The following is an 11396-nucleotide window of genomic DNA, read 5'->3' as shown; positions in this document are numbered from 1 at the left end:
GAGAGAGAGAGAGGTATAAGTAAGGAATAATCACCAAGAGGCAGGCAATAAACAGTTTGATATGCTAACCGTCGGCCTAATGCGCCTCTTGTTTGACTTATCGAACAAACGGCCCTTCGGAACAACGGGTTCCGTTTTCGTAACATTGAACCGTCGGCATATAGTGGCATGTCGATCTAATGGGAAATATTTCGGACCATTGAGACGTCGGAACAAAGAGGAGTCGGAATTAGGGGCAGCCGCAGGCCCCAATGGTCTTTCCTCTTTTAAAACATAAGCGACGTTTCAGTGACGATAAATGATTTAGACTGGGGTCAAATTCTAAAAGTGTCCAATGCTTATTGACTTATTTGTTTGACCTGCTTTGATGCAGTGGAGTATAGTGACAAAAGTCACTATACTATCGTAGGTGTAGGATAAGTGGTCAATAAGTGTTTCATCATACCCTCTTTGTCTAAAACGTTGGGACATTTTTTCATACTTATCCTTCTTTGACTTGATAAAGCCTACTATTGTTGACTGCACATCACCAGCACCTGAAAATCAAAAGGCTGTGCATAGGGACTTCTTTCTTTGTAGTATCAAGTAGACCCATCCCTTTTTTTAAGTTTCGTTTTCAAAGGAATATATACAGGGCGTTTACCACACCTTGGTTAAAAGTCTTCCACTAGCGCTATCAGTTATCTCCTGCTTCCACGATGGGCTACGTTTGCATTCTCTTCGTTCTTTCTTTGACAATATCAACCGGTAAGAACACCTTTTTTGAACACCTTTTTTGAACACCTCACTTTTATGTTATTGGTTTAATCCGTTCAGTGGGGGGGGGGGAGCTTTCACCCTGCCTCTACGGGGATGCGTTGACAATGTGTTTCTGTGTAGCTGGGGGAATAAAATGCTACTCGTGTGTCCTCACCGAAGACCCCCTTTCCTGCCTTAAGACCGAAGAATGTCCCAGCATGGATCGCTGTTACAGCCTGGATCTGACTGGCCATGGTAACTTTTCCTTTTGCTTTGGAAAAAAAAAAATGTCTGAGACGTCCCTCTAAGTATTTATAATACACACTGTATCTGATTTTTGTTCTTAAGATTATAAGTTGTAACACTAGTGTATTACCAAACGGATATTGAAATGGCCAAGCTTTGTTGGAATAAAAAATTAGAATATTAAAAAAAATAAGAATAATGCTTAATATATGCTTAATGTTTTGCAGGGGGAGGCTTGACTAAGGGATGTCTACCGAGTGTTGCGTGTGCCCTGGGACCAGTCGGAGCTTGCTGCGAAGGCGATTTGTGTAACCTTGGGAATGCCACCGGATCAAGCTTCATTCTCCTGCTGTTGTCTACTGCTGCACTGTATTTCCTCTGATCTCCTGAAATCCTGTTCATGGAGTTTGCGTTTAGATTACATTTAGGGCATTTAGCAGACGCTTTATCCAAAGCGACGTACAATAATTACATTTGTCATAAGAAAGAGGAACATAACACTGTCGGTATAGTAAGGATGTTTCTACATTTCTGAAGAGGAATTTCTACGAAGTGCCTAAGAATATTCTTTACTGCAATTCCTCAACAACTTCCTAATAACGTGTTAATTGTTCCAATTTAGTTGTTTTTTTAAAGGGACACTGTGTAAAAATTACTCCCATCTAGTGGTACAATTGTATATTGCATTCAAACTAATAGTGCTCGCTTGTTCAAAAACTACCGTGGGCAATATGTGCCAAGAAGCTGTGTCATGACATCCAATTCTACCTCATCGAGTCATTGGAGTGATGATGAGGTTCGTTATTTCAAACAAATATCAAACTGCATTGAATCATTAGTGTAAGCCAGTGATTTTCAACCTTTTTTGAGCAGAGGCACACTTTTTACATTTTCAAAATCCTTGGGCACACAAAAATGACACTCTAACACAGTACATATAATGCATATTGTAGTGGAGATTTGTCCTCAATAAAACAATAACTTGAAAATTAAGAAATCAAACAAAGCAACGTAATCAAAATAGCCACTGTGGCACCAGGGGGGACGAATCTTACGCAGTGCAGGGGAAAGAGTCAACTGTCCAGTCGTGAATTTAGATTTCTGCAGGTTTATTTTCCGATCTTCCAAGCAAACAAAACAAATGTGCAACAGTGTGAACCAGCAGCCTCACTCCTTTGTCTCTCTCGTACAGCTGGTAAAAAACCATGACCCTTCTCAGTGCCTGTCTTACTATGTCCGCCACCTCTATAAATAGGCTATAGTAAAATTAGTAATAACTTCAAAACAAAAGCATAAACAAACTCAAATTAACTAATTTATAATACAAACGAGAAAATAAACAAAAGTCATGTTATTTTATATTAAGCAAACAAACTAAATACATGTTTTACAATTAAATCTAAGAACTTCATAGCTCCAACACATATAGTTAATAATATAGTTTCTAAATTTATTTATACTCACTTAGTGTGAAACCTGGGCCTGTTTCGATGAACACAAAATGGAAATCCTGGCAGGAATGGTAGGAAGACACACACAAAGCTCTTCCTCAACAGCTCTCAGTCTCTCTCTGTTTAAATGTTTAATTACCATTAGGGCTGGCCCGAATGCCATTTTTCAGGCTTCGACTACTCGTTGGTTTTTACGAGCGAATATTCGAATACTCGTTCCAGAAAAAAACACCATCAAAAACAACATTAATAATCCTTATATACTCCCTGGAACCGATTTTGACAGTTTCTGCATATTTTGTTGAAGTAATAGCTTTTGAACGTTAATTAGTAGGCCTAAGTAGGTTGAAGTTCTTTAGTTTTTCCCCGTGAAAGCGAACAGCTGTTGTTCCGTTCCAAATCAGCTGTCCTCTGCCATCTCAGCCCTTACGGGAGCATCTCAATTCATCCTGGAACGTGCATCTTTTCAGGGAATTTGTACAATAAATCCATAACAAATACCGAATATTGATTGTCTTATGTGTCCATATTATATCCATTATATATCAATAGTATCAAATTCATGAGCTTGTTCTGTACATGAACTGTTTTGCTATTTGGTTAATTTTTTTGTCTTGCTTTTTTCTGTTCCATCTTTTTCTCCGAAACTTTTCATACTACTGACACATATGTAACTAGCATACTGTATAGAATGCTTGATATGCTTACCTGATCGGCCTCACAAATTAATCCATTTAAAAATAAACGTTTGAGGAAATTGTGAGTTCAATTTTTAGGGTTGATAAATAGATAGGCCTACCAATTGATAAACAATGAGTTATATACGTATAGCACAATTCAGATTAATTACCCTAGCAAATGTGATTCCGTTCCTGTTTGACAAGGCAATTGAATAGTGGTTGGATCACCCCCCCAAAAAAGTGAGTTTTGTATGTATGAGCGACCATGCAGGTTTGCGCTCTGAGAAACAAAAAAAGATAAAGGCTGGGTTCAACCCAGGCAATATATTTATTCTATGGCACATGGAGGTTAGTACATTCATGGTGGAGGAAAATCCTGAAATCCCCTTATTTATATACGAGGCAAAACAAGTCATTATTTAATTTGTTAAACAAACGCCTATAAAATATGGATGAGGAACTGAAAATCAAAGTCAAACAAGCCATTTTCCAAGCCCACATAGCTAGCTTTGGCAAAAGTTAAACATATAGTTACATTGTTTGATTACAAATACATAAAGCCAAGCAATGTGCACATGAAACAACATTCCATTTCATAAATCTAATACGGTTTGGAATAAAAAAGAAATTGACATCCAAAATGAAACTAATCTCATAAATTACAGAAGTGTGATATTCAGTATAGCTTTCAAGTCAGCTTTCAAACACACCCATCCTTGATGTACAAGGCATACATACTTACTTACTCCTATTAAGGATGGATAACAATACATTGTCGTCTTTTACATTTCCTCTGAGCATTTATTTAAACATAAGCATGATTCAAAGCAGATTTTGTAAACACCAAATAGAAAGCCTGATAATAATAATGAATACAGAGTGAATGATTTATTAAAATAAATTAACCTCTTCAGACAGATATCAAGTTTGCGATATGCAAACATTATTTATTAACCAATTCAGATATGTTATATTGAGCTCTTGCCCCGTTTCGCTCTTGGATGGAAGTTGGAAGTAAAGCAAAAATATATTCTCCTAATAGAAAGCCCCCAAATTTCTGTCGATCTTTTAACATCGTAACTCGTCTATTTCATACAACACTGTTTTGATTTCTCCCGTGCCTTTGCAAAGCAGCTGATTAATAAAAACAAATTGGTAAAATATGAAGCAATGCAGCATTAAATCAACCATATGAAATTATACATAAACCCAACAAGAAAACGCAGCTTAGGTCAACCCCAGCCATACTTCCCTAAAGGCTGAAGGGGAGGGCAGGACTTGGTTGGCTGCTAAGCAGGCAGACAGTGGTCAACATGGTACAATCTCAGTAAAGTGTTATTGAAGGCTGTGGAAGGCACATGATGATGGCTGGAAGATTAAATCACTGAATCCGACCAGAACTTTGGGCAGAGCATTGCAATCACCACCGGGGAAGCAGTTTGTGGGCGGGAGCAGGTTGAGAGCAGCAATGGAGTGAGTCATTACAAGGTTATAAACTGTTGTTTCGCCTTTTTTAACGTTTCAACTATCCTTCCCCCTTCCTGTCTGTTCAGTATTGCGTATATGTGTGCTTGTGTGTTCCCTCTTGTCTAACCGTGCCTTTAATGTACCCATGTGAAGTAGGCAATCTCATCCAGGTCCACTGGGTAATCAGTGAGATACATGGGTCCTTTATCAAAGTATTCCCCCTTGCGGCTCTTCCACCTTCCAGCCGGCAGGTAAATGTCCCTTTCCTGCTTGCCTGGCTCCAACACTGGCGCCACCATCAGGTCGTCTCCTATCAGGAACTGGGAGTCAATCTTGTAGGCAGCCTCGTCGTCGTTGGCGATCCACCACAGGGGCCGTATGATTGGGTCGCCCGTGTTCAGAACCTCGCCGGCCAGCTCCAGAACCCTCGGTGCCACGAGGTTCTTGTGGAATTCCGTGAACTTTCGTGCAATCTCTACTACCTGTTTTTGACAAAGTGAGTGTTTTATTTATTAAACGCACAGTACAACACACGGTCATTCTTGACAAGGACATTGTTGGGACAACGGGCAACAGAAAATGTTGGAGGAATCATATACACAGACAACACAAACACAATCAAATTCCTGTGAGAATTAATGCTAAACCTTATCTGGCCTGCCAAATGTTGTGTGTAGCCATGAATACATTTAAGTTGTTCCAGACATGTACCATTGCAGTACACTAGTACATCTGAAATTACTTCTCCACTAGCCAGAAATGCATTTAGAAAAAAAAACACTTTCAATGGTTTCTCCTCACCTCATCATCATAGGCCCAGGGGGGAATGGAGAACTGCATGGCGGGCATGAAAGCAGACAGCTCTAGCCACCGGATATATAGCTCCCTGTCTGGCAGACCATGTCCATCACCTGTCATCACAACCAAATACATTTTATTATAAAAATGTGTATGCATGTTAAAACACCCACCCACACCCACCCCCACACCCACACCCACACACAGGTCAACTTTGTTTCAGCCGCACTACACACCTGTGGTGCGGTTAGGGTAGGCGTTGCCTCCTATCATGTCAGGCAAGACAAACTGGTAGCCCAGGATACCGATGGTCAACACGGTGGGGATGATGGACTTGAGGCCCAGCTCGTACCCCCACACCGAGTCCCGGTCGATGATCCTGAAGAAGCAGGAGATGTTCTGACTCTGGTAGCCCACCCGCAGCTCCGCCCGCTGGTGGAAGGGCAGCGCCATCTCCGTGTAGCGGCGGGTGAAGACCGAGGGGTCCGTCAGCGGCCCCAGGGTGCTGAACTGGCGCGGCAGGTAGCTGGTCTCCCCGGCGTCAAACTTGAAGGAGGTCACCCCGTAGCGGCTCTTGAGCGTGTGCAGCTGGGCGGCGTACCAGTCGCGGGCGTCCGGGTTGGTGAAGTCCAGGATCCCGCCGATGCCGTTCCACCACTTCACCAGCGCCGGCAGCTCGCCGCTGGGCTCCCGAACGAAGTAGCCCCGTTCCACGCCCACGGCGAAGTTGATGGAGTCGTAGTTGACAAAGGGGTGGGTCCACAGCGACACCTGGAAGCCGCTGGCCGCCAGCCGCTCGAACATGCCGCTGGCGTTGGGGAACTTCTGCGGGTCGAAGTCGAACTCCCCGTAGTCGGCGGTGTAGCGGTCGTCCAGCTCCAGGTGGGAGCAGGTGAAGCCGTGCCGGGTGATGTTGGAGGCGTACTGCAGCAGCTTCTCCTGGGTGACGGCCGTCTTGTAGAGGGCCCAGGTCGACCACACGGGGTGCTGGAACACGTCCGAGGCCGGCACCTGGATGGGCTTGGGGAAATACCGCCGCACCTAAACAGATAATTGGAAAGGTGAACAATAAAAAAACAAATACAAAAACCTGTAAAGTAAGCAAGTATACAATGAATGAAAGTAAGACGATAGATTTAATAAGCTTGAATTTAAAAAGTACTTAAAAATGATGCCCGCTGTCCGCCTGTGATGAACGCACCATATATTTGTGAATAGACGTGACATCAGAGCCGACGCAAACTCTGTAGCTGAGTTCAGGCAGGGCCCGTTGTCCTTTGGGCGGTCTGTAAGGAGAGTCCTCGTAACGGGCTTGGAACCGGAGGGTCCTGTCCTTCTCCGACCAGCCCAAGTGAAACGGAACCGAATCGTTTATCTTTATAGCGGTTGCGTTTGATGAGAGCCAATAGCGTTCCAGGATTCCCCCAAAGGCATTCCGATTATTGTAGATGTCACTGGTGATGAAGGGGAGTGGCTCCTCCTCACCCTGGATGCTGATAGGCCAATGTTGTGTCGCCGACTCTGCCCCTCCGTACCAGTGGGAGTCGTTGTAGGCCATGGCGTGTTCCACCGAGCGCTCGTGTTCTAGCTCCTCCCAGCGAACGCGGTAACACATCACCGTGTCCTTGAACCCGACAGTCTGGACAAAGAAATTGAGATTGCCAGAATCGGAACGAGAACAGCTCAGAACGCTGCCCTGCTTGGAGCAGGAGTCCAAGTCGAGAGTGCCAGATCTAAAGGGAGGTTCAGAGAACAAAGTCTGTTATTATTGCAATGCTTAACGGAACAATGCATTCAATGTGAACAAGTTCAGCAGGGTAATGTTTATATTTATTTATTCCCATACAGTCCCCTAATGTTCTTGATGTTATGAAGTAAATGGAAGATGTATTGTATATAGAGTGACAGTGTTCGGAACACTCCATGCATGTGACCACGTGCAAAAACCCTTCTTCCCTTAGGGGGTCATCATATCCTTGTCTAGCATCAAGCTGCCTAATAATATCCTGAAAGCATCACAGAGCGAGCTGTGAGACTGCCACACCAAAATGTTGGGTCGGCTTTGCCTGAAGTCCTGACCCTTTTTTGGTGTACATTCTTTCAAAAACAAAAAGGCGACAGCTACCAGTGTTCAAGTAAAAGCAAATAATTGTGTTCTTCGTCCAGGATACAGTTTGAAGGATAAATTATTATTTTTTGATATTGTATACTGATATTGAATATGCGGATAGAGAGCACTGAAAGAAGCTAAAGGACTGTTATTGGATAGCGACATTGCACATATTCTACTTGATTAGCGTGAGAAGTATTTAGTGTTTCTGTAGCCAGTAGTAATTAGTAAATATGATTAGCATACACATTGTGCACAAACTGAAAGTCCTTTCTGTGTGAGTCATTCTAATTTTCTGTAGGATGTGTGGCATCTATAGCCACAAACCTTGATCAGTCAAACTCTTCGCCCATGACATCCCTGAGCAGTGAGAGGCATCACTTGAGGGGATGCCACCATCACACTCTCTAATCCATGCAATTCCTGCCTTCTGTTGGATACCTTTTAGATATATTTTATATTGAGTCTCATATTCTACTTTGGTTTACTGGAAGTGAGAGTGGCATGAAAGTCACGTGGGAGCCCAAAATAATTATAATCATTCTATAAAAAAGCCTCCGTGTCAGGCTCCGGCACTGCACTCACTTAAAGGCCATGCTGAAGATGATCGACCCAGCCTGGTTACGGATGGCGAAGCCGTCCTTGTTGAGGTTCAGCAGCTCGGTCTTCAACAGCTGGGCTTGACGGAGCGATGCGGTGTAGTAGCACCACGAGACGATGGCAGCCAGCACCAACACACAGCCGAGCACACCAGCCACCACCAGGGGCCGGCCATCCCGACCAAGCTTCTTCTTCAGTGGGGAGCCGGTGATCCTTTCACTGGTGTTCTGGTCCCCCTGACCCCCTGGTACTATCTGGTACATCCTTGTGGCTCTCTCTTGCGCACTTAGGCGTTAGGGGCGGATGCTTTGAAAGGGGTTTGGTTGTTTGGTGGAAGAGGGTAGCAGTTGTTATAATTTTGACTGAGACAGTAGAGGTCTATCTGGAGATCTTTGGATTCTGCTCTTCTGGAACAAAAGAACAAGAACACAAGTGAGGCTGAGATACGTTGTTTAGTTTCATCTACCCTATTGTGAGTTGAGTTTCCTAACCTCCATTGCTCTTCTTTATTTGTTTAGTTGATCTATTCCTAGAGGTTTCTGCGGTCATAGAAGTGCAAAGTAGACAGGCCAAGGAGGAGACTAGGAGGGAGTAGGCGAGCGTCCGGATCGGAGGGGGCACGCAGGGCCGGCGTCCCGGGTCGCCATCTACAAGGGAACCCCAGACAGGAACAAGGGTTGGGTTAAACTAACAGATAGCAGGAAGAAAAGTGAAAGAGACAGAAACAGGACATCCCTCATCAAGCACACTAAATATGTATAGAAGATAGAATACCGTCCCCTGTGGGTACGTAGACCTAATCCATGGATTCACATCTATAGTAGTAGGACAGACTACTGTTTTTAACAAAAAATATACATAAAATAACACAGCACATACAACAGTTATCAATAACTTATTGCCATGTCCTTCAATGAGAAGACATGTGGGTCATGGAAAAATATATACAAAGTATATTGCTTGTGTTTTAGTGTGTGTGTGAATGTTGTAAATTTCAAAAAATAAATACTGACCAGTGTAGGGTTTTTAAAACTGTTTTATAATACCTGATATAGACCAATGTCAAAAGTAGGGCTAGGTAAAAATGTCGATTCATCAAAGCACTGCAATTTATTAGTTCTCGATTCCGATTTATTTTTTGAATCGATTATTTCCAAAAAAAGAAAAAGCATACTCAGTCATTGTAATCTGGAAGCGAGTATGCCTAAATGTAAATGCTCTTTTACATTTGTCCATGTTATGATTATTACTTTTATGCTGCAAGTATAGCTCAGGAACAATACTATACAATGGTGTATTCCCTTTTTGCTAGTTAAAGCACAATGAAATGGTTAATTCATTATGAAAGGGTTCATTCTAAATAATATTACTATTTTTGTCATCGGCATGCATTATTGAATCGATATCGAAGCAATTGGATCAATATTGAATCGAAATCGAATCGAATGAAGACCAAAAGAATCAAATTGAATTGTGAGGTACCTGGCAATACCCAGCCCTAGTCAATAGCCCTGTCATAATTTCCGTCCTTTGAGTTCAGTAAGTGCCTCTATATTATAAGATATAGACCCACATCAAAACGTTGGTCATAATTTCCAGACTTTGAGCTGAGTAGGTGCCTCTAAAGTATAAGATAGTGATGAGCAGTAATCGCCAATATCCTTAATTATCAGTCATCAGGTGAACCGACTTCCACCAAATAAACGGGTGCGCACACCATCTCACTCTAAGTACAGTGCTTTACATGCAGTGAGTCAGTTTCCATAAAACCACCAGGGCGCTCTTGAAAAGTAAACAATATTTTTCAACTGTCACCCGTTCGATAAGTGCACCGGTTGAAAGATAAAGTACAGGCTCTGCGGTAAGTTGCACATCTGTATTCAGGCTAGCTTATAGCCGCAGTGGGAGCATTTGGGTGTCTGAGACATTATGCAATGTAGCACCTCTTTTTTTCTTCTTCTTTATTATCAATAATCACTGCTTCAATTAAATTTTGAATACTCATCATCGTTCATTGAGGTCAGGGCTGTTGTGCCAACATCACACCATTCAGTTATTCCCTCGGATGTCTGCAACTTTATCACAGTTATACACATTTCTTAGAAACATGCACAAATTTTACTTTATTAATTATTTTTATTATTTTTGTTTGTTTTCAACAAACAAACATCTAACCATGTTACTTCTGTTTGAGTGGGATTACCATAAACAATATAAATATAAAAAGGGGGGAAAGTATTGCTTTTACAAACCAAATATTGTATTTGATTTGCGCCCAACTTTAAGGTATGTCTGTACATGACAATTATCCCTACCAATATAACACAAATGATGTCATAGCAATAATTTATATCAACATACCAATATACCCTTTCATGGCCGACTGTCCTCCACACGCCAATGACAAGTATTTACCGCTGATACAGATGATATACCTAGATGTGGTATATCATTAACCCAACCTTCTGCTGGGTTTAAAAATCCCACGTGTATATCGCAATGGCAACTAACATTTGCATTAAGACCTTTTGCAAATAAACAGTGTCGTTAAGGTAACCCTACGAATGGTAGCATAACGTTACAGCAATGCAGCAGCTTTGAGTCCACTGTGACCATTGCAGGTGTACAGATCGGTCGTGGTGGGACTCGTGGGAGGAAGACCAGTGATTCTTTGTCATCTCAGTGTCGCGTTTCCTTACCGATTAACGTTATTCAAAATCACTGCCAGCAGCGTCGTGAGGTCCAAACAACGTTGTCCCGCTACTTGAAACTTTGATTAAAATAGATAGTTACAGTCCATTGATCGGTTAGACGACGCATGATGCGCATATTGTACATTTAGTAGACTGTAAAATAAAAATGTCAACACATAAAATGTAGTGAGTGACAAAACCTGTTTGTGGTAGTTCTGTCGAACAGCTGCATCGGCTACAGTACAGTGTAATCAGTCACTAGCTGGTACACATTGTTACCGAGAACAAAGTCCTATCATCCACATTTATACTCACTAATAGTTGACTAACTCGTTTGAAATAAATATTCACTAACAAGCATGACAAGGCGCTATGTCAAAAAGAGAAACCAAACTCACCTTGCTGTTTTCGTGAGATTCAAGAGGACAACAAAGTTCTGCGCATAAGACAGTGCGCATCTAAAATAAATTGTCCTTGATCCCGCCTACACTAAACACTTCCATGGGATTGGCCTGCCCCTTTGTCAGCCAAGGATTCAGGAACACAGCTAATGGTGTGTTCCTGAATCCTCGGACGCCAGCCTCCCGAGTTGCAGTCGTTGTTTATTGTTAGC

General features: G+C 42.3%; 2 protein-coding genes across 4 annotated transcripts; one reads left to right on the top strand and one right to left on the bottom strand.

Annotated features, from left to right (window-relative positions):
- The first annotated feature begins 440 nt into the window (after positions 1–440).
- Positions 441–1639, top strand: LOC115544978 (ly6/PLAUR domain-containing protein 6-like). Its single transcript, XM_030357668.1, has 3 exons — positions 441–747; positions 880–993; positions 1212–1639. The coding sequence occupies exons 1-3, from the start codon at positions 699–701 to the stop codon at positions 1364–1366; spliced, it is 318 nt and encodes a 105-aa protein (XP_030213528.1). The 5' UTR covers positions 441–698; the 3' UTR covers positions 1367–1639.
- A 1781-nt stretch (positions 1640–3420) lies between these two features.
- On the bottom strand, positions 3421–11337 carry LOC115544974 (myogenesis-regulating glycosidase). Of its 3 annotated transcripts, none has more exons than XM_030357660.1 (7): positions 11182–11337; positions 8582–8737; positions 8076–8497; positions 6582–7113; positions 5617–6421; positions 5384–5493; positions 3421–5064 (listed from the first exon to the last, which is right to left on the bottom strand). In XM_030357660.1, the coding sequence occupies exons 3-7, from the start codon at positions 8351–8353 to the stop codon at positions 4717–4719; spliced, it is 2073 nt and encodes a 690-aa protein (XP_030213520.1). In that variant the 5' UTR covers positions 8354–8497; positions 8582–8737; positions 11182–11337; the 3' UTR covers positions 3421–4716. The 3 variants fall into 3 exon arrangements, with proteins under 3 accessions (XP_030213520.1, XP_030213519.1, XP_030213518.1); XM_030357659.1 differs by having other exon boundaries at positions 4708–5064; positions 8076–8494; XM_030357658.1 differs by lacking the exon at positions 11182–11337 and adding an exon at positions 10790–10838 and having other exon boundaries at positions 4708–5064.
- Between the last annotated feature and the right edge of the window lie 59 nt (positions 11338–11396).

The sequence above is a fragment of the Gadus morhua genome, chromosome 6, assembly GCF_902167405.1.
Source record: "Gadus morhua chromosome 6, gadMor3.0, whole genome shotgun sequence".
NCBI classification, from domain to species: Eukaryota; Metazoa; Chordata; class Actinopteri; order Gadiformes; family Gadidae; genus Gadus; species Gadus morhua.
The sequence above is the reverse complement of the archived record's forward strand: the minus strand, read 5'-3'. Positions and strand labels throughout refer to the sequence as shown.